The sequence below is a fragment of the Arvicola amphibius genome, chromosome 3 (genome assembly GCF_903992535.2).
Source record: "Arvicola amphibius chromosome 3, mArvAmp1.2, whole genome shotgun sequence".
Taxonomy (NCBI): domain Eukaryota; kingdom Metazoa; phylum Chordata; class Mammalia; order Rodentia; family Cricetidae; genus Arvicola; species Arvicola amphibius.
The window spans coordinates 153,479,984-153,501,646 of record NC_052049.1 but is presented as its reverse complement, the minus strand read 5'-3'; the positions used below and the strand labels follow the sequence as shown (position 1 = coordinate 153,501,646).

Below are 21,663 nucleotides of genomic sequence, written 5' to 3'. Positions count from 1 at the left end.
AACCTTTTACACAGAGTCTTTGGAGGACATTCCAGATTTAAACTAAGTGTGAAGCTCTAGCTTCCAAGCTTCTTGTCAGCAGTTTCTTGGATAGTGATGATCGTGTCCTAACTTGACTCCTAAGCTCTGCTCTTTTCCTTTCTGTTATTCATGTCTATTCTTTGTTGGTACTATTTTGTTGTGAAGTAATTAGTTTAGCCGATTCACCTTTGGGTAAATCCAGAGTGCATGACTTAGAATGTCAGGCCTTTTCTAGTCTGTAATTTCCATCCCCCCCCCACCCCCGTGTGTGCTTGTATCTGTGTGTCTCTGTGCATGACTTGTGTTTCTGCCTGACCCAGAGTAGTAGCCTGGAGATCTTTGTAGTCTACTGATTTCTCCTAAGGTCACATGTCTTTATACACCCTTAGCTCATATTTGAAATGGAATACTCAGTTTATAAAATTACTGTGCATGCCTGGCTTTCCTCTGACAGTTCTGGTTTTGATGATTTTCTGGTAGAATTGTTAGTGTCATTAACTAAAAAATATATGAACCCTGAATGATAGGACACCATATTAGGCCTCGGTATAACACCACAAAGGCTACATTCTTTAAATTGAAAGCCATGCTCTGGTGGGTCATAACTAGCAAGATTTGTTTTTTTTTTTTTAATAAAAAAGTTAATTATAGAGAAAGTTCAATTTTGAACGCTTAGGCATAGGAGCTTGTTGAGGAGGGGGAGGAGACTAGAGAATGTAGAGACTGTATGATGGTGTCTAAAGCTGTCTCTAGACCTAAGAACCTTACCGTACTGAAAGGACTTAGCATGGGCGAGACTGATGAACCTGATGTCAGTCAGTAGTGAGCATGGGGGTGAGCTGTCAGAGCAGGAGTGGAATATATGATAGCCATGTAGTCCCTTGGGCAGTGCTACTCAGTATGTGTCAGTCTGAGCAGATCCTCAACGGGTTTTTATGATGTATGGTATTCCTTTAGTTGTTTGTCTAGGAGCATAAAATAGTGATCTATTCACAGGTATTAATGACTGAACACATTTATGGTATTCGAAAGATGTTTTCCTTTTCTGAGTTTTTAGTGTTAGTGCTAGATTGTATGGTCTTGAATGGGGAACTTTTGCCAGCAGTGACAGGATAATGATGCTATTAAGGGACCTAGAGTGTGACTGTGCTACCTGGTCCTATTATACATGCATTATAAAAAATTAAACCTGTTCTACTTGATGGTATAAAGTTTAGAACAAGACATTAAAAAAACAAAAAAAAATTTGCTAATGAAAGGAAGTAGAAGTTGAGGATCAAGGGGATTTTATTTACTCTAGAACATGAATAAGAACATGAATCTGTGGACAGATGTGAGAGAAGAGGATTGTAAATTCCAGTTCAGGAAGCGGAAGCTGGCTGAGAATGTTTATTGAGCACAGTTAGATGCAGAGCCGGCCTGGCCTTCACTCACGGAAAGGGGCTGGCTCTGTAGTGCAGCAGCAGATGAACTGACATTGCATATCCTAGAGAACTGAAGTGAAGAACCTTTCTAATTGTTCAAAAATTCCAAGCATTAAGTTTTGCTATCATGGGTTCTTTAGTAGTGGGATAAAAATGAATATGTAATTGAAACAAATATATTTGTTTTGACTCATAATAATTTTTTTCTTTCTAACTTTACAAATTTGGGATTGGTTTTTAGACTTTCTTTTATTGTATTTGTGGTACAAATAAATGAGTATTTTATTTTGCTTTTTTACTTTGGACAGGCACGTGTTTATAGAACTCTTAGTAGTCCATAGATTTCTGTAGCTCAGCTTATAATTTTCTTATTTTCCAAAGGACCATGCCTTTCTGGAGAATGATTGTAGGATTTCTTTCTTTCTCTATCATCTTTGTGTATCTTAAGAAGGAAGGAGTTGTCGCATAGAAAGGGGTAGAGAGTGACGCAATGCTGCAGTGAGAAACTGGCCTCCGTGCTAGCTGTAAGCATGGTGTGTTTAAACTGCTGTGAATTTGCTGTTTCTACCCCCTGCTGATGCAGTCTGCCTGCTTCAGTTTGCTTATTTATGGAATATGTGACTGCCAACTGTGTGTCAGCAGCGGGTGGAGGATTGGAAATAGGAAAGAGAAAGACTTGAAAACAAATACAAAATTTTTTAAGGCTTATAATGCTATTAAAGCTATATTTGATAAAAACAATTCAAGAAAGGACACAATGCTTCTCCAATTGTGTATTATCAAATCTTTCTAAAAATACTCTTTGATGTTTCTACTATTTTTATTAATAACACAGATTCTGTTTGATAATCTTATTCTCCATTTTACACTCTGCTCAGTTCTTGCAGTTTGACACCTCATTAAACTAGAAAACAAAGGACAGATATTTTTTGCCATTGAAGACTGAAAGCTTACATTCCAGTGTTAATCTCCCACTTCAGTGCTCTTTTTGTTCCCCTCCCCTGTGAGTGTTTATGGGTATAATTTAAAATGATTGTAATTTAATTTTTATTTCAGAACACTTTTAAAGAGAATAGTATAGTGAACACCCCAAACATATTGTCTAGCTATACAGTTAACAAATATTCCACTTAAAGAATTGAAATAAAGAGGATTTTTTTTCAGAGAGTTTTTTTTTTTAACTTTTAATTTTATTTTATATGCATTGGCATGAGGGTATCAGATTCTCAGGAAACGGAGTTACAGCCAGTAGTAAGCTGCCATGTGGGTGCTGCAAATTGAATCTGGGTTCTTTGTAAGAGCAACCGGTACTCTTAGCTGCTGAGCCATCTCTCCAGTCCCTTTTCAGAGAGTATTTTTTTAAGAGACTTTTAATAATATAGTTTTTTTTTCTCCTTAGGTGGTGCTTTGCAAATTTCATTCAGTCTTCCTGTCCCAGAAAGGGCAGGTTTACACCTGTGGGCATGGTCGTGGTGGACGCTTAGGCCATGGAGATGAACAGACATGCTTGGTAATTGATAGTAGACATCAGTAAAGCCATGATAAGTTGGAAATATCAGTTAATTTTTATATCCTAGCTGTAAAGCAAAATAATGTTCAAAATTAGTAATAGTTTTAAGAAATTTGCTTCTTAGTATATCTCATAAAAATTAAAGACTTAAAAGTGAAAGTATCCAAAAATATTTGACATAACAAATACTGGGTCAGGAAATATATGTATTTATAATATATGTATATGTGTATATAAAGAGCTTAAAGGTCAGACTAATTATAAAACCCTTTTACAGGTTCTTATTTCCTTAAAATATGCATGATCTAAAAAAGTGAACAATATTATTCAAATGTTAGTATTTATGTTACTGAAACTTAAGGTAATTGAAAGAAATCTAGTTTATTATATGCCAGGAAAAGGCTGATTTTTTTTAAATCATCTATTAAAGGAAAGCAACAACATTAATAGCTTTCACTTCTTGAGGATTTGGTGTACTTGAAATTATTGTTAGGGTTAATACAGTGAGCCTCACAGCGGTCTTGTCAGCTACAAAAGCTGCTGTCTATGTTGTGTGCATTACACTAACACTAAGGAAGCAGTCGTTTATTGATTGCTAGTTCTCAGATAAGGAAAATGAGGAAAAGTTAAAAATTTGATTGAGATCAAATAGATAGGAAATGGCTGATGTGAGCTTTGAGTTCAGGATGAGTAACTGCAAAAAATTGAATAGTGTATGTTTGGTTATTTCTTGAAGGGAAGTTGTATTCTTTCCCTTTCTCCCTAAAATACTGAAGAGCAAAGGGCTCTTAGTTAGGGTTTCCACTGCTGTGAAGAGACACCATGCAAACCAACTCTTACAGTGAAACACATTTAATTGAGGTAGCTGCTTACAGTTTCAGAGGGTTAGTCCATTGTCATCATGGTGGGGAGCATGGCAGTGTGCAGGCAGACATGGTGCTGAAGAAGGAGCTGCTACATGTTGATATGCAGGCAGCAGGAAGTAGACTGTCTCACTGGGTCTGGCTTGAGCATATATGAGCCCTCAAAGCCTGCCTCTATAGTGAGACACTTCCTCCAACAAAGCCACTCCTCCTAATAATGCCACTCCCTTTGGGGACCATTTTCTTTCAAACCACCACAGGTTCATTTTTCTTTTATTCATGCTACTAACTTTGCATTTGGGATATAGTAGGGCTTAAAAGTCACTCGAGAACCAAAAGTTTGGCTAAACTGCTATACCTGACATTATGAGAGTGATTCTTGAATTCATAGAAGGTGATCCCACAAGTTTTCCTCTGACCTCCACACATGTGCCATGCTTGCACACATGTGCTTGTGCATACACACAAAAAAAACCACACACACACACAGAAAAAATCTAATAAACAGTTTTTTAAAACTCACTTGAATTATTTTACTGAAGTGCCCTCCTGGTCTTATATCTATTCTGCTTAATGTCATACCTGCCCTTTGATGAGATGTAGACTTTGCCTTTGGAAGGGGCAGTCTTCTAGTCATACCATTTGGATGCAGTGTCACAGAGTCTGTGCATTTTTATATAAATAGTCTCTGTAGATTAGTGTATTAAAATAAAGTCAACGCTGTTTCCTAGGTTCCCCGGCTTGTGGAAGGACTGATTGGTCACACTTGTTCACAAGTGGCAGCTGCTGAGGATCACACTGTTGTATTAACTGAAGATGGATGTGTCTATACATTTGGTCTCAACATCTTTCACCAACTAGGAATTATTCCTCCACCTTCCAGCTGTAATGTACCCAGACAGGTAAACTTCTCTTTTTAACTAATAAGGTATTCATTTGCTATAAAATTTATATGGATAAAAGATGTAACTTATTAATGGAGAAACTGTATTTTCTTAGTTAAGTTCATCTTCAGTGCTATGATACGTACTTTTCTGATGTGACCTATGCGGCTTGAGTCCTGGAATCCTGACTAGCAGTAGTGAGAATGAAGGACAAATAGACGTATGTATAGGAAAGCGGGGACCAAGTGGTGGTGCGCTTCCCCACTACCACCAGCACCCTGCAGCCACAGCATGTATATTAGATGCAGCACAAGGACAAGGATAGCTGGTCCTTGAAGAGGTCTCTGTGTACAGTCTCAGGTTGTAAATATCCAGAGGAGGAGGGAGCTGCATTTGCTGGCCTTTGCACACACTGTCCAGTTGTTCAGAAATACTTACATTCAAGTTCCTGAGGGAAGCTTTGCCGTTGCTCTTGAACTTCCCCCACGTGAGGCTTTGCTGCTTCCTTGCAGCTGAGGAATTAGAGCCTGCCACATGACTGCCAGTGTCAGCAATGCATATTAACACAGGACCTCACGCACTCAGGGCTTCCTATGCTACCTGTATTTTTCTTTTTCCGCAAGAAAATGACAGTACAAACTGGCATTCATTTGAAGTTAAAAATAAAAGCACAGGGGCGGTTATGCACTTGGGAGATTACTTACTAAATTATCTTAGAGTTAACTTTAAAAATTAAAAAAGAAATTACTTGTAAGTGTGTGTGTGTGAATCTGTGCACCTGAGGGCAGGTGCCTTTTGGGCATCAGAAAAGTCCGCTGGAGCTGGAGTTACAGGTGGTTGTGAACTGTCTAATGTGGTCCTAGGAACTGAACTCAGGTTCTCTGCAAGAGCAATGTGAGTTCTTAACCCCTGAGCATCTCAGCAGCCCACAGATTGGACTTTAAAGTGTTTAGAAGCAGAGATGAATGTGATTTTTTTTTTCCTTTTTGTTTTTCCCTTTTTTGGTGCTAGGGATTGAAGCCAAGATTCTTGCAAGCTAGATAAGATTTTTACTACTTAATTTACTCCCAGTCCCAGATTTTTTAGTTTGAAGCTTGGTTTATCAATATACCATACCTGCACAAATGAGACACTAAGAAAAAAGCCTTTGCTCTTTTGTCTCTGCTCATGTCGCACCTGCTGACAGGAGAGTATGTCGGTCAAAGTTCGCTATTTCCCACTCCAGTCAGCACATGGCCACCATCAAAAGGTGCCCGTCCCCCAAATTTAGAAACCTTACATGGACTAGTAGGAGTACTCTAAATTACTGTTTTATTAGACTCATTACCCACGACAGGTATTTTTATTACATCACACTTTATAGCTTATGTGTCTTATATATTAAATTTCTTTTTGGTTTAATCCTCTGTATCTAAAATTATTAATAAATTGACAGTTTTAGTCAAGCACATAAATCTTCCTCTTTTCTCTTCTGGATTGCTAGTGGATCAGCAGTATTACTCCAGGATATTTGGGTGCAGTCTCTAGTTGGAAAAGATCTGTATTTTCCAACTCACTGTCAATTTGTGGGTATTTAGTTTTGTGTAGTTCTTTAGGAATAACAAATAGATTTTTATTGTCATAGTATGGCCATCTTGGAATCCTAGGTTAATAGGGAAACTTCAGTTTCCCAGGGGTCACATGGCAGTATTTGAAGAAGGAGTAGGATAGTGATGTTAATGATAGCTAGCTAGTGGGTAGAGTCCAGGTATGCATAAAACAGTCCTTCATGGGAGGAAATCATCCCTGCCAAAATGTCAAGCGTGCTGCTATTGTGAGAGCCTACTTATAACAGATTTAGAAATCACCATTTTTTTTAACATTGCTAAAATTGTAATGATTTTGGTTTTATACAATACTAGTTTGAAAGCTGGTGGCTGAAAGTGGCTGTATCAGTGTGTTCTGAGGAGCTGGTCTCAGTGTTAGTCGGGAGGTGGCCAGCAGTTGAGAAGACAGTGGCTGTTTACTACCTGGTGTACTGTGTCTTAGACAAGATTGCACGAGACCTTAGCTATCTAGTCTGCTGTAGTCTTACCTGTCATTCTGAACAGATACAGGCAAAACACCTGAAAGGAAAGACTGTCATTGGAGTAGCAGCGGGCAGGTTTCACACAGTGCTGTGGACTCGAGAAGCTGTTTACACGCTGGGACTGAATGGTGGACAGCTGGGTAAGAAATCTCTCATGGCCGTATCTGAAAACTGCAGTGTGATCTTAGGATACGTATTTTATGGTTTGCTTATTTGTGTAAATTTTTAGGTCACTTACTGGATCCCAATGGAGAAAAGTGTGTCACTACCCCTCGTCAAGTCTCTGCCCTTCACCAAAAGGATATTGCCATGTCTTTGGTAGCTGCAAGTGATGGCGCCACCGTCTGTGTTACCACAAGGGGAGATATTTACTTACTTGCAGACTATCAGTGCAAGAAGGTGGCAACAAAGTATGTATATTATGGAAAAGAAGCCTGTCATTATAAGCTCTAAGACTCTCCAGCTGCTCACAGCTGCTAGGTGCACGCCACGCTTCGTGAGATGACAGAAGTGGGGAAAACTAAGTGTGCTTTTCTTTGGTTTCTTGTTTTTTGACAAGGATCAGTGGACATAGAAAAGCTTTGTTTGCAAATTATAAAATAATATTTTTGAGTCATATTTAACATAAGATATGTCCCACCAGATTAGTTGTTGAAAGGAGGGGCCGCTTGTTTGTCCCAGCCACCCGGCTTGCTTAGCCCCGAAATAACCACACAGAAACTGTGTTAATTGAAACACTGCCTGGCCCATTAGCTCTAACTTATTGGCTAACTCCTACATCTTGATTTAACCCGTTTCTATTAAACTATGTATCACCACGTGGCTGTGGCTTACCAGCAAGATTCTAACTGTAGTCTGTCTGAGGCGGAGGATCCATGGCTTCTCTGACTCTGCCTTTCTTCCTCTCAGCATTCAGTTCTGTTTTCTCCGCCTACCTAAGTTCCACCCTATCAACTAGGCCAAGGCAGTTTCTTTATTCATTAACCAATGAAAGCAACACACAAACAGAAGGACCCCCTACACCAGTTAGTTTCCCTTTTAAGGTATCTGGTGCACAGAACTAGACTAATCCTCATTCCTGGTTTATAATAAAACGTCATCTGCAGACTTTATATTTTATACACTGTTAATTAAAAAAACAATTGTTGACCTTAAATACTTAAATACTCTGTCCAGGCTCACTCTTCACATCTTCCTGGTGTGCTGCATCTCCTTGTACAGTGTAGCCTGTTGTGTTTAGCATGCCATAATAACATGCAGTAAGCTAGCTGTTACTTGCGATATCAAAGAATATAGAATCAAATTTAGACATGGGTCCACATGCCAGCTGTAGCTCTCTGCCTTTCATTCATACACACTCAGTGTGTCACCTGTGAGTTTGTTTAGAATGATACAAAGAGCAGTTTTTAAAAATAATTGAAGTAATCTTATGTTTCTGATACATTTCAGTCTGTAGTAGTTGATTAATCCATATCTGATTTGACAGTAGTGTGTTATCTTAGGTCCTTCCAAAGTATTCCCCTTTTGTAGAAAACCGTTTTTTTCACACTGATATTTAAGAGCAATATTTGAACAATGTTTTATTCTATTATATTTCATTAGAGTAGGGGCTAGCAAGTGTGGAAATAATTTTTTGCACAACTATAACTGTTTCCTGGAAAAATATAACAGCTCTTGGAAACAGAGATTTAAATTTGAGCAAAGTGAACATGCTATTGCTTATGCATGAAGTGAAGATAAGATGGTGACTTCTTCAGGTTGTTTACGTGAAGCCAGCTCTGAGCTGAAGTCAGACATCAGGTTACTGAAGCCTGTCTTCCCTGTCTGACATTGATGAAAATGTATCACATGTGTTCCATAGAACCAATTGAATAGGTATGAGTTGGCTTGTGGAATGTTAAGTTGTAGTTTTAATTAACATTTATAAAACATTTTAAAGTTTCCGTTGAATACATTAAATTGTGTTCCAAATTTTCACTAAGAAATTGTTTCGATACAGATTAAATTACTACGTGGTAACTTTGAAAATACTAGTTTTTCAAAGCAAGTATCCTTCTGAGAGGTCAGATAGCTGTAGAGTAGCACTGGGCAGGCTCTGCACATCAGACAGACAGAAAAACATGTGTGGCCGTGGATGAGGGGAGTAGTGGTAATGACCTTTATGATATGTGTGACTGGTTAGGATTGGCATATTTAAGCATTTCTGTTTTATTTTTAAATTTTTTTTATGTTAAGATGTGGGTATACTTAGGAGCTAATAGCCTTCCAGTGAATAAGCCTTCAAGTGAATGTGTTCCTTATCAAGGGGGGGATTCACTGTGTAGGTAGAGGCTTTGAGAGGAGAGATGTGCCGTAGGAAGAAAGAGCTGCCTGGGAGGAACTGCAGTGAGCAGAGGTAGAATCTTTCTACTTTCCTTATCAGTTATTGTTTGAATAATTATTTCTATAAAATTAAGCATGTGTGCTTCAGAAAATGCTAATTTACGATTTTTTTTTCACTCAGACAACTAAACTTGAAGAAGGTTCTTGTATCTGGAGGTTATATGGAATACAAGGTTGATCCTGAACATTTAATAGAAAATGGGGATCAGAAAATATGCGTCCTTGCTCTGGATGGAGCGGGAAGGGTGAGTGTGTATTTATGTTGAAGCCGGTCCTGTGATTTGTGGAGCTGTGGTAGTGTGAGCTGCCTGGCTTTGGTGGGGACTGCCGATGCCCCTTCCCTCCTCTAACCCAGTGGCCACGGGACTGTTGCTAAACGCATTTTAAAGCTTCATTTACTGCTATTAAATAAAAACAAATAGTTTGAATTATTTGGTGTGTAAACTGTCTATAAACAGGTGTAGATAGAAGATAATACCATTTAATTATTTTATAACAGTAAACAGGCAATATATTATACATTTGGGCCATAGTTAAAAAAATATTGTTCCTAATTAAAACTTTATGTAAATGTACACATAGATTATGATGCCCTTTATTCTATTAAATATATAAATAATATGCTTCTAGGTCTTATTTCTTAGCTGTAGTTTTCTTTCCTAGTAGAAATGTATCAATACATATCTCATAATGGAATCAGTAGTTTTAAATGTTTTTAATTTTTTAATTATTTGTGTGCGCCCATGATGTGATGCACTTCTATGGAGGCCTAAGAAAAAGTTGGGGGAACTCTTTCTTTCTTTATACCATGTAAGCCCCGGGTACTGAACTCAGGTAATCAGGCGTGGCAGCAAGCACTTTTAACTGGTAACCAATTTCACCAGCCCTACCTAAAATATATTTTTTAATTGTATATTTGAAGACATATTTAATATAGGCTCATAATTATAAATTATACATATTTTAAGCTTTAAATAGTATTATAAAGTTCAAATATTTAAATTTCACATACTTAACATTTATGTATTAGTAATACTGATAAAATTACACACAGGGTAAGAAGCCAGTTTTCTTGTCATAAAATAATGACATGATAAGATATTTTGTGAGGTCTAAATTGTGTAAATAGTAATATGAAGCTTCACATTTTAAAAGTTGAACAATCACGTCTGAACATGTTTGTCAGTACTGCAGAGTGCCCCTCCCCTCCTCATGAAACACCACAGACAGGCCTAGTGGTGCTTTCCTGCTATCCTAGTGCTCTGGTGGCTGAGCCCATGCTGGCTGCATAGGAAGATGGAGTGCAGCGTGGGCTGCTTAGAAAACCCTGTTTCAACTGCACCCCTCAAAGATAAACAGACACCACAAGGTGTAATTGCAAAGCTCCACCTGCTGGTGTGTTTATAATACAAGGTGTAGCCATTATTTTCAAAAAGTGGTTATGAGGAGTCAGTCTTTTGGAAATCATGAGTTTTAACTTGATACTCTTTAATCCCAGTGTATAGGACAATGAGGCCAGGATTCATGAATTCTCAGGCTAGCTGGACTGTATAGTAGGCTTCTGTCTTCAAACAAGTCAGCAGCCCTTCCCTTCTCTGCCGGCAGTTTCCAGCTTAGGACGTGGCCTGTGAGCAGACAGAAGCACTGCCTCTGGAGATGAAGTTTTGCAGGACAGCGCAGCACCCTCTCTTACATCCTTTTGTACCTTAGCGCTACTCCCTATGCTATTCCCAGGGCTGCTAGGAGTCCCTAAACTGGGAGACTTCTTTACCTAAGCCCTTGTTTTAGTTATACAGTTAAGTATATCTTTTTATCCTTGAGAGTGATTTGGATTGATTATTACCTGACATTAAAGTGTTGGATCTAACATCTTAGTGTGCTATAATATTCCAGCAGGACTGTTTGCCCCAAGCAAGTCATGTGGAAAACAGCTTCTCCTTTGGGGGAGTGCCATGGACACATTTAGTACTGCATATCGCTTAATCTACTTTCTTGAAAGTTGTAGTTCTTCAACATCATCTTGATTTTTGTAGTATCTCTTTTTTAAAAAATTTATTTTATGTGCATTGGCGTTTTGCTTGCAAGTATCTCTCTTTTCTGTGGAAGAATAATTCTTGAAAAATACATATGAAGGCTTTTATTTTGACTGCACTGCACTGTTTTTCAATTCAAATTTTGCTTGTTCTGATGCCGTATTGCTTTATATTGTGCTGTGGTTTGGTTTCATTTTAGGTGTTTTGCTGGAGATCACTTAGCAGTTCTCTGAAGCAGTGCCGATGGGCCTATCCACGCCAGGTGTCAGTCTCTGATATTGCTTTAAATAGAAATGAAATTCTGCTTGTCACACAGGACGGGGAAGGATTTAAAGGGAAATGGGTTGAAGACAAAAGAAAGAATTCTGAAAAGAAAGGTCAGTTTATATGACTACTTACATACTCTAGTCAGTCTTTAATGTGACGGTACCATTAGGCTTACCCCGATGTTTGTTTATTTGTCTTTGTGGTTAGGTGTGTCTGTCTCCCATAGATATCAGATCACTCGTGACCCAGGGCATGGCTACCCCTCTCTGTTGTTAGTATTTAATGTATTCTCTGGCACATCGTGGTCCTTCACTATGTGATCTTGAACCAATGAATTAGTTGTTTCGTGCTTACAGTATATCTTACAAACATTTATGAGTACTCTGAAAGTTACATACTCCAAAATTATAGAACGTAAAAGGAATTTTACACAATATTGATTTGTTGTGTTTTATTTCTTTATAGATAGAGACTGAGGTCTGTAATATGCAAGGTGCATTGGCTATGTACTAGGTACAGGGAAGGGTTGTAATGATATGAAAATGTGGGCGATGATCCCCCTGGTCCCAGGCACTGATAGCTGATAGAGCCAAGAGACATCTTTTATTCCAATTTTTTTGAGACAGGTAACTAATGTAATGTGAGTTTCTTAAGAGCATAGGTATGGGAATAACAGTGTTAGAGAAAACATAGTAAAGTCTAGGAGACTGAAATAGACTACATTTGAAAATGTGGCCAGAGCACAGGTCTGTCTTGTAAGATTTGTGAGTCTTTAGTTTCCGTGCCCCTTCCTGAACATCTAACAGTTTCCAAGTTGTGCTACTCCTATTGTTATTTCCCCTCTCCTGATTGATTGTTACAGACCCTATCACCTTTTATTATTTCCGTGTATAGAATTAAAGTAAGAGAGTCTTTGTGTATATTCTCTAAGCATTTTTTTCTGCTGTAGCCTGAATAATTTCTTTGTAAGTCTACCTGGAAAACATTTTGTTTTTATAGACTGAATTTGACTAGTTTAGTCATTTCTCTAAAGTATGATCATACTTGGTAGATTGGCTTTTTGAGGGTAGGGGCGTTTCTGTCCTGCTGACTCTTGATTGCCCTCTGTTGGTGATCACTAAATCACAGTTGCACAGAGATCATTCCTGTATTTGCCTAGTGCCTGCAGGAGAAAGGAGGGAGCTTGTGGTGACACTTAGGTTCGAACAAAGCTAGTATAGATAGAGTTACCAGTGTGAAAGTTGGCGTTGGCTGCAGTGTGGAAGGTGTTTTCTGGGAGAAGAAATTGTGACCAATACTGAAAATTGTCTGTATGTGTAGTGAGTACGCAGCACCGAATCTGTGTTGAAGATGGAGAGGTTCTTCAGAAGGACTTCATGTGTACTTTTACAGTTTTCAAATCATTTTTATTCCAGTTACTCCTAAATATTTTTAATAATTTCATTGCAACCTTGATTAATGATAGTTCATTTATTTTCTTTTTAGCAGACATTTTACCAAACCTACATCATTCCTCACCAGATGTGTCTTGTATCTCTGATACAAATAGTGTGTATGAAAGAATTCGACTTGAGAAACTTCCTTTTGCCCATAGAGCTGTTAGTGTCAGCACAGATGCAAGTGGGTGCAACTTTGCAATCCTACAGTCAGACCCTAAAACAAGGTATAATTGTCTTTAATACATTTATTTTTAGAAGGAATAATCATTAGACCTTCTTCTGTTTTCAGTAGCTCCTGATGCAAATTAAATTGAGGAGCTGTTACCAAGCTCTAGAGACCTTCAACAGATGAGTGTGTTACAAGGGTGATCAGGAGGGAGTGCTGGCTACACTGGGGATAGTGTGTGTTCCCCTAATTTATAACCTGATTTTGAAAACAAAAATATACATGCCTACAAAGGGTCTGTCTTTAGTACATGTTAGACTTGGGGTTCTCAGATTCTGAAGAATGGATTATAAATATTTTTTCGGTATAAAAGTTTCTGTCTCTTAAATGTGATAATTGACAAAAAAGAGGTGTTGTGGTCGCATGTTGGGTGAACATGTTCTGACTGCATTAGTAGAGGGAGAAGATGAACATCAGTGGCATTGTTGGGAGGGAAGAGGGCCGGGAGTCAGGTGACCATCCATTCTGGTTTGCTTAGGTTTCCAGTTTAGCACTGAAAGTGTCATAAGCTGGGAAAACACCCAGTCCAAGGCAAAACAAGAGCATCAGTCACCTTCCTTGGTAGATGAAGTGTAGAGAACAGGGTATGATTATAGACATATAGCACTCAGGGTGGTAGAATGATTGTATATATTTTCACTTGCTTGAGTAACTATTCTTGATCTGTGACTTTATTTGCTTAGTTCCTTTTTTCACTTGTAAAATAAGTTATGTAAAAAAGGAAAAACTTGGAAACTTTTCTTATTTTTATTGTTTTCAGTTATGCTGTTTAATATTCTATTAAACATTTAACATTTTTGGGGTGATATTCTTGTATTTAGAAAATGCCAGAATTAGACATTTCTAAGTTTAAGTAAGCCATTTCTTTTCAAGGGAATTAGCTTGGGATCTGTTTTCTTGTTTTCTTCAAAGTAGTAATTATTTCTTTTTCATTTCTAGCCTTTATGAAATTCCAGTTGTGTCTTCATCATCCTTTTTTGAAGAATTTGGCAAGCTCCTGAGGGAAACAGATGAAATGGATAACATCCACGATGTGACATTTCAAGTTGGCAACAGACTCTTCCCTGCTCATAAATACGTGTTAGCAGTGCGCTCTGACTTCTTCCAGAAGTTGTTTCTTTCAGATGGTACTCCTTCAGAACTGACAGATGTGTACCGGAAAGATGAAGATGCTGCAGGCTGCCATCTCTTTGTGGTGGAGAAAGTCCATCCCGACTTGTTCGAATACCTCTTACAGTTCATGTATACAGATACCTGTGACTTCTTAACTCATGGCTGCAAACCAAGAATACTCATGAACAAAAAGGCAGAAGACTGTAAGGGCTCCTCAGATTCTCACATGAATAAAATGAATTGCCATGCGGATGATAACCAGAAGGCAGTGTTTGAGGTTTACAAAAACAACCAAACTCACACAATTAGTGAAAGGCAGAAAAACAAACACAAATCTTCCAAAAAGGGAAAAGGTGTTGGGGAAGATGATCCTGTAAGGATGTTGCAAAATGTTGCAAAGAAATTTGGCCTCAGTGATCTGAGTAGCAGGTACAGTTCTTGGTCTACCTGCCTGTCGAGTCCTGCTTTGAGGTGGTTGTTGCCTTTTCTCTCTTTCCTTTTTGTTTTGTCTTTGTGGGAGACATACATGGATGTGTACCTTTCTCTCACTGCTGTTTTCTGGACAGTTACTACTTAGGGACTTACTTCCTCATTTGAAACTGAAGAACAGAAAGTTTGCTGGTGGGTGTCAGGTGCTGTGCTGTGACTGTGTAACAGGGAGAGCGACTTAGTTCCTTATAACCTGTTGTGTGCTGGAAAGACCTACAGCCCTTCTGCTCACCCTAGACAGGGCAAGTTTTACCGACCTCAGTTCATCAGTATGGAAAGTCCTTGTGTTGTTGATAAAGGCTTGCTGTTGAGTTACGAAAGTGTCTCATGGCACCTGTCACATTATGAACCTGCACTGATATGCTCTTTCTCTAACAAGGCTTTCATATGAAGCTGCTTGTGCTGGAATAACCACTGTCATGGATTTGGGATAGGGAGGACTGTGTACTGTGATTCTATTGGGAAATACAGAAAGACCTTGTGATAGCTTTGGTTCGTGACTTGTCAGTGATGATATTAAGCATATTTTAAATTCTAATGAAGACTGATTTGTTAGAGCTTGGAATGAGGTTTGTTGATACTTTCTAGGAGGATGATGTAGCTGTGTTTAACTGCAAGCCTGAAGGTTAGATTTCTGTTGGGTGTTGGTCTTAGAAGACTGTCTCCACCTGTTGTTAATTTATATTTTTCCTCGATAGGTTAGATGGAGTCAGATTTGAAAATGAAAAAATTAATGTTATTGAGAAGAAAACTGGTGAGAAACTGAAGCTAAGTCAGAAAAAATGGTAAGTTAGTAAATGAGGGTCAGCCCTGCGTATTCAGAGTTTTGGTTTATAAGACAAAAGTAGAGCTCCTTGTGGTCGTCAGGAGAAGGGAGACTGTGGTTATCTCTGCCCCTTTGGGAGGCTTAGGAAGCCACCGATCTAGACAGACACTGCCTGCTCACGCCGTTGGAGGAGATCATTCTTTTTTCTTTATTTGGACTAAGAAAGAGATTTTACTTGTTGCTTTTTCTTCAGTTGTGAATCTTATAAGTAGGGTTTTATGCAGACCTCCTCCCCCAATCAGCTGTTTATGCATTTTTGTTATGATTGTTGTGCTTAGTATGTTTTTTTCCCAGAATATATATACTACATATGTTGTTAAAAGTTTTGTATTAGGTACTTATAGGTGATGTCTTGAAGAAAGAGAAAATGAAAATTTCTAATGATTACTTGGCATGCAGTAGGCTATTCAATAAGAGAATAAAGGGCTTTGAGCATGCCACTGATTGCCACTAACTCCTTGCCTACAATTAAAAAGACATTCAAGGGGGAAGTTTTAGTATTCAGTTCTCTTTTTAAATTAAAAATGATTCGGCTATTATTGTCTTTCCTGAGATACTGAGAGGTGAGGTACATGCATATTTGTAGTGTGTATACTCTTGTCAACATTTCGCTAAGATTAAAGTTAAGCCAAATCCATAGACTTTTTCATTCCTCTGTAAATATGCAGAAAATTGATCTTTGATTAAACTTTTTTTTTTCTCAGTTCATTTCTCTATGATGTTACCATGAAGTCTGTGGATGGAAAGGAATTCCCCTGTCATAAATGTGTGCTCTGTGCCAGACTTGGTAGGTGGAGTCTTGTTAGTGACTGAGTCCTGTGTTTGTTCTGCCCCCTCTTCTCACTGTACTGTTTCTCTTCCAGAGTATTTCCGCAGCATGCTGAGCAGCTCCTGGATTGAGGTGAGGTGTAGAGAGTGTAGGCATTCCTGCCTATCCTGGGGGTTAGGGTGGGGGTGTTCTACATAAAACATTCAGAATTAGAACTTGGTATTTTGGATTAGTTCTCCATTTCGTTTATGTACATCATGTGTGTTCAAGTTTTCTAGAAAATAACAACATTTGGAAGATAAAATTATTGTGGTAAAGTTTTTTTAAAAAATCACAATCTCACCACCATTTTTGAGACACACATTAGGACTGTCCTTGTGTGTCCTGTTTTCTGAATTTTCTGTGTCCCTTTTTTATGTTATGTTTTAAAATTAAGTGTCTCATTTTAGATTTGTATTTTATAAATTCTTCCAAGGGTCTTTGATGTGATTTCCTGTCCAGAGTTTTTATACTAGTAAATCATATAACAATATGGTAGTATTTTGTTGTTTCAGATTAATGAGTTGATTTTGTCTTATGCGCTCATAGGCCTCCAGATGTGCAGCTCTGGAAATGCCAATACAGTCTGAGATTCTGAAAGTTATTGTGGACTACCTCTATACTGATGAAGCTGTGGTCATAAAAGGTACTAACACAAGGAGATTTAGCTGGTTCTGCTATAATAGAATGATAAAGTCTACATGAACCATTACTTCCTCTTATATTGTCTTTAGAAGCTTAATTTAAAATAAGTAACAGATTATTACAAATAATAATCAAGCAGAAAAATTACATTTTCATTGCCCTGAATCATTCTTTTTAGAATTGTGTGTTATAGTTAAAATTAGTGTTAGAAGTTTCATCTCTCTAGCTTCCTCTATGTTTGTATTGTGAATACAAGGACAAATTCTCTATGAACTTTTCCTCTTCTGATAACATGTCAGCAGTGAAACAGGCAGACTAAAAGGAAGTTCGTGAAGAAAGTAATTTGTTCCCATTGTTGAGCAGACCTCTTGTTTTAATTGTGAGTCTAATTTGCTGCGGTTCTTCTGAGCAAACATTCATGGGGTTCATTATGCCGTTAGTTTTTAGGCACAGATATACGTTAAGGATATTTTAAAGTGAAAAGTCCCTGTTTGCAAGAAATCACAGTCTAGAGGGGGAGAATCAAATTGTGTTAGTAGGCAAGTGTCCATAGCAGGGTAGTTTTCTGACAATAGACACATTTTGTAGGAAGTACCCCAGTTTGCATGAAGAAATCTGGGTGATCTGTTAAGATGTGTTTGACTGAGCAAGATTCTGAAGATTTGCGTACTTGATGTGTAACTGAGACTTTAAAATATATATTTATTATTTATATATTTGAAATGAATAATATATTTTAAAAAGATATGTATATTTCTTCTTGAAAATTGAGATGTTCACATACAATAAATTACTTATTTCTACAGTACATATCTGTTGTTTGTTAAAATTTAAAATTGTGCCCTTTCACCATTTTCATATTGTACAGTATTTTCACCTGTAGATTAATGTGAGAAAGCTTCCATTTTAGCAGTGTCCTGATGTAGGGCACGGGGGTGCGGCCATAGTTTTTTATGTATAGGTTATGCAGTTACTTCCTTTATCAAAGTAATTATTCTCAGAATTCTTTTTGCCACTGTTTTAAATGGAAATATTCTCTTTTTTTACTTCATGTGTGTGTGTGTGTGTGTGTGTGTGTGTGTGTGTGTCTGTGCAGGTTCCCCTAGAGACTAGATAAGTCAGATACCCTGGTGCTGGAGGTCAGAATCAGTTTTTGAAGTTGGTTCTCTCTCTTCACCTTGTGGATCTTGGGGACTGAACTGAGGTTGTCACACTTGGTGATAAGCAGTTTAACTAACTCAGTGTCCTGCTAGCCCTTGCTATGTTCAGAAAAAGTGATTTTCTAATTTTCTAGTTTTAGGGAAGAATTTTACTGTCAGGACAATCCTGTTTCATTCTAACTCAGTGTCATAACTACTCAAAAATAGATTTTTATAGCCGTTTTTTATAGCCTATTTTGTTCTGTTATCATATCTTTTTATAGTATTGTGTGCCATCTTCATAGGTCTGTTACTAATGTAAAATGTGTCATCAGGGGAAAAAATACATTTCTACGATTGTTGTTTGGTGTGTGGCTATGTTTATGGTATTTTGTTTTTTTAATTTAATTGAAATTTTTTATTCTTGAGAATTTGATATATATGTACAATGAAATATGATCATATTCAGCCCTGCTTTTCCCCTCCAACTCCTGTGTATCTCCCAACATTTCCCCTCCCAACTTCCTTTTCTTATTTATTTATTTATGGCAGACTACTAAGTATAGTTAGTGCTTGACTCTGTACATGACTCTGCAGTGCTCCACAGAAGCATGGGGGACTTGACTCTGTTTGTTAGTTTTAGGAATATTTCTTACTGGAGTGGGAAATCATAAACAAGTCAGACATTCTAGTAGCTTTTTGCACATGAAATAATCTCTTCAGGTTGATGATTTTATGGTCCCATTGTGGGAATGTATAAGTCCAGTATGGCTGTGGTTAATGTTACTGTCAGCTTAAAAAAATGTAAAGTTAACTCGAGGGAGGGAGATGGACCGACCTCTGGACATGTGTGCCGGCTAGGGATTATCCTAATTATGGTAATGAAGATAGGAAGAACCATCCACTGTGGGGCTGTGTTCCCTGGATTGGGGTCCTGGATTGTCTGAATAGAGGGGGCTGAGCAGAAGTGTGCATCCATCACTTCCTTCTCACTGGTAGCAATGTCGCCGACTTCTGCAGTCTCCTGACCCCCTGCTGTAATAGACCGTGTGCTGAACTACAAGCCAGAGTAAACCTTTCGTTCTGAGCTGCTTTAGTTGGGGTTTTAATCATAGTAATAGGAGGAGAACTTTAAATTTCAAGGCATTTTAGGCAATTTTTTTTTCTAGTTGTCCACTTGAATGGTATAGATTATTTGATGCGTTCACAATTTGTTGTAGCTGTCTGACATGTAGAAGAGAATCATAAGCCTCTTTACCTTGATGTCTTAACTTTTTGCTTTTTACTAGTTAAAATGGTTACAGAATAACAGAGTAATTTTTTTCTTTTTTTTCTTCTTGTTAGAGTCTCAAAATGTGGATTTTATTTGTAGTGTTCTTGTAGTGGCTGATCAGCTTCTCATAACTAGATTAAAGGAAGCCTGTGAAGGAGCATTGACTGAAAAACGTGAGTATCAGAATTAGAATTGCCGTGTCTTCAGTATAATGCAGTCTGCCTTTTGTATTAGCTTTGTTTTCTATTATGGTGAAACATCATTGTTATTTGTGTCTGCTTTTCAAAAGACTCAAAATCGTTGGGCATGGTGGCACATACCTTAATTTCCAGCACTTGGGAGGCAGAGGCAGGTGTGTCTTTGTGAGTTTGAAGTCAGCCTGGTCTATATAGAGAGTTCCAGGCCAGAGCTCTTGGTCTACATAGAGAATTCCAGAGCTACGTAAGTGAGATTCTGCCTCAAAAACAAATACTCAACTTAGAAAGTAAATATTAATTTTTATGTGTGGTTTGCCATTTGTGTTCCACTTCTTCAAACTGTAGAAATGACTTAGCTATGCAGGCCATGCGTTTTTCATTTTTCCACCGTTTCATTCTCACTGTGTTGAGCTCAGTGTTACTGATCCTTTCAGTGCCACAGTGGTCTTTAAATGCCCTTTCTCTCCTGTCTTTATTTAGATAATTTTGTTTATTCTAATATGAAAGGCAGAGTTTTCATAACCCTATGTGCAAGTTTTGTGTTTCTGTTCATGGCTGCTTTGGGAAATATGGAAGAAGTTCTGTTAATTTTATTTTTTTTTATAGAAGCTTGCCTGACTTTCTTGTCTTTTTAGGTGTTGTGGACTGTCATTTCCTTGATTACCAATAGGAAAATAGCCCTGATTTTCTTTCCATAATCAAGAAAAGATGCTACTGTAAAGGACTTACTGTGGCATAGTTGTACAGTATATATCTAGATGTTTCTGTTTGCTCAGTGGTTCCTGCTGACCTCCTCGGGTATTTTTTCCTAGTCTTTGCTGCATACTTGCTTTTACTGGTGCATAAATTCGTAGCAGAAGGGCTCCACAGAGTATTTAGTCATTGCATATGTCATTTCCACATGAGCAGTTCACGGAGAGCTTTTGTGTGATCTGCTTTCATTTTCTGAGATGATTTCATCGTTGGTTGCAGTTTTAGCTTAGGCAGAGGGAGACTGTGACTATTATTGACTATGATTTTAACTTTTGACAGTTTGGGGGAGAAAGGAAAATGAAATGGGAGAAGACCAAAGACCAACTGTAGAAAGCAGCTATATTCTTCTCTTGACTAGACCTTAGTATAAGGAGATGAGAGTTTTAGGTACCTGTAGTTACAGATAGAATATTCTTAGAGGGTTTCTAGCAGAATAACGTGTCCCATAGAACATCACAAAGCGTTAGGAATCCTGGGCTCTTGTGTAGTCTTTTTTCTCATTTATTTATTTATTCATTTATTTATATTTATTTATTTATTTATTTATTTATTTATTTATTTATTTATTTATTAAAAATTTCTGCCTCCCATTTACCTTCCCCTGCCCCCCTCCACTCTCCCTTCCTTTCCTGTCCTAAGAACAGTAAGGGTTCATTGCCCTGTGGGAAGTCCAAGGTCCTCCCCCCTCCATCCAGGTCTAGGAAGGTGAGCATCCAAACAGGCTAGCGCCCCCCCCCCCCCCCAAGCCAGTATATGTAGTAGGATCAAAATCCAGTGCCATTGTCCTTGGCTTCTCAGCAGCCCTCATTGTCCGCCATGTTCAGGGAGTCTGGTTTTATCCCGTGCTTTTTCAGTCCCAGTCCAGCTGGCCTTGGTGAGCTCCGATTAGATCAGCCCCACCATCTAGCAAAAGGAGGGAGATCATGAGCAAGGAAGTCAGGACCACGAGGGGTGCACCCATCCACCGAGATGGTGGGGCTGATCTTGTGTAGTCTTATGCACTGGCATGGACAATACTATTGATCAGTTAAGTTTTAGAATGTCTGTCAGGTTCTCCTTGTCATAATGCCTGTTTAGTTTGTAGTTGTTGGTTCCGAGACAAGATCTGTGTATGTAGTTCAGACTGGTGAATGCATAGAAGCCCTGCCGCAGCCTGAGTGCTGGATTACAGGGTGTGCACTGCCATGCCCACCTGTCTTTTTAGTGTTATAGAAGACTGCTGTGCTACATGAATGGAAAGGAGTGTTCACTGGTGAAAGTGAAAAATATTCAAAACTTTTGGGGAAGAATGGTAGTTCTTAAT

At 38.2% G+C, this 21,663-nt stretch overlaps 1 protein-coding gene across 4 annotated transcripts in view; it reads left to right on the top strand.

Annotated features, from left to right (window-relative positions):
- The window catches only part of Ibtk (inhibitor of Bruton tyrosine kinase), a 70,200-nt gene that overhangs the window by 15,075 nt on the left and 33,462 nt on the right, over positions 1 to 21,663 (top strand). For 3 of the 4 annotated variants that reach the window (XM_038321821.1, XM_038321819.1, XM_038321817.1), the window contains exons 5-17: positions 2,845 to 2,955; positions 4,550 to 4,720; positions 6,793 to 6,910; positions 7,000 to 7,180; positions 9,274 to 9,397; positions 11,385 to 11,562; positions 12,938 to 13,115; positions 14,057 to 14,659; positions 15,418 to 15,504; positions 16,250 to 16,332; positions 16,409 to 16,446; positions 16,903 to 16,999; positions 19,482 to 19,583. In XM_038321821.1, the coding sequence (XP_038177749.1) occupies positions 2,845 to 2,955; positions 4,550 to 4,720; positions 6,793 to 6,910; positions 7,000 to 7,180; positions 9,274 to 9,397; positions 11,385 to 11,562; positions 12,938 to 13,115; positions 14,057 to 14,659; positions 15,418 to 15,504; positions 16,250 to 16,332; positions 16,409 to 16,446; positions 16,903 to 16,999; positions 19,482 to 19,583 (2,071 nt within the window). The remainder of the gene's footprint in view (positions 1 to 2,844; positions 2,956 to 4,549; positions 4,721 to 6,792; positions 6,911 to 6,999; positions 7,181 to 9,273; positions 9,398 to 11,384; positions 11,563 to 12,937; positions 13,116 to 14,056; positions 14,660 to 15,417; positions 15,505 to 16,249; positions 16,333 to 16,408; positions 16,447 to 16,902; positions 17,000 to 19,481; positions 19,584 to 21,663) is intronic. The other variant, XM_038321818.1, reaches the window with a different exon arrangement.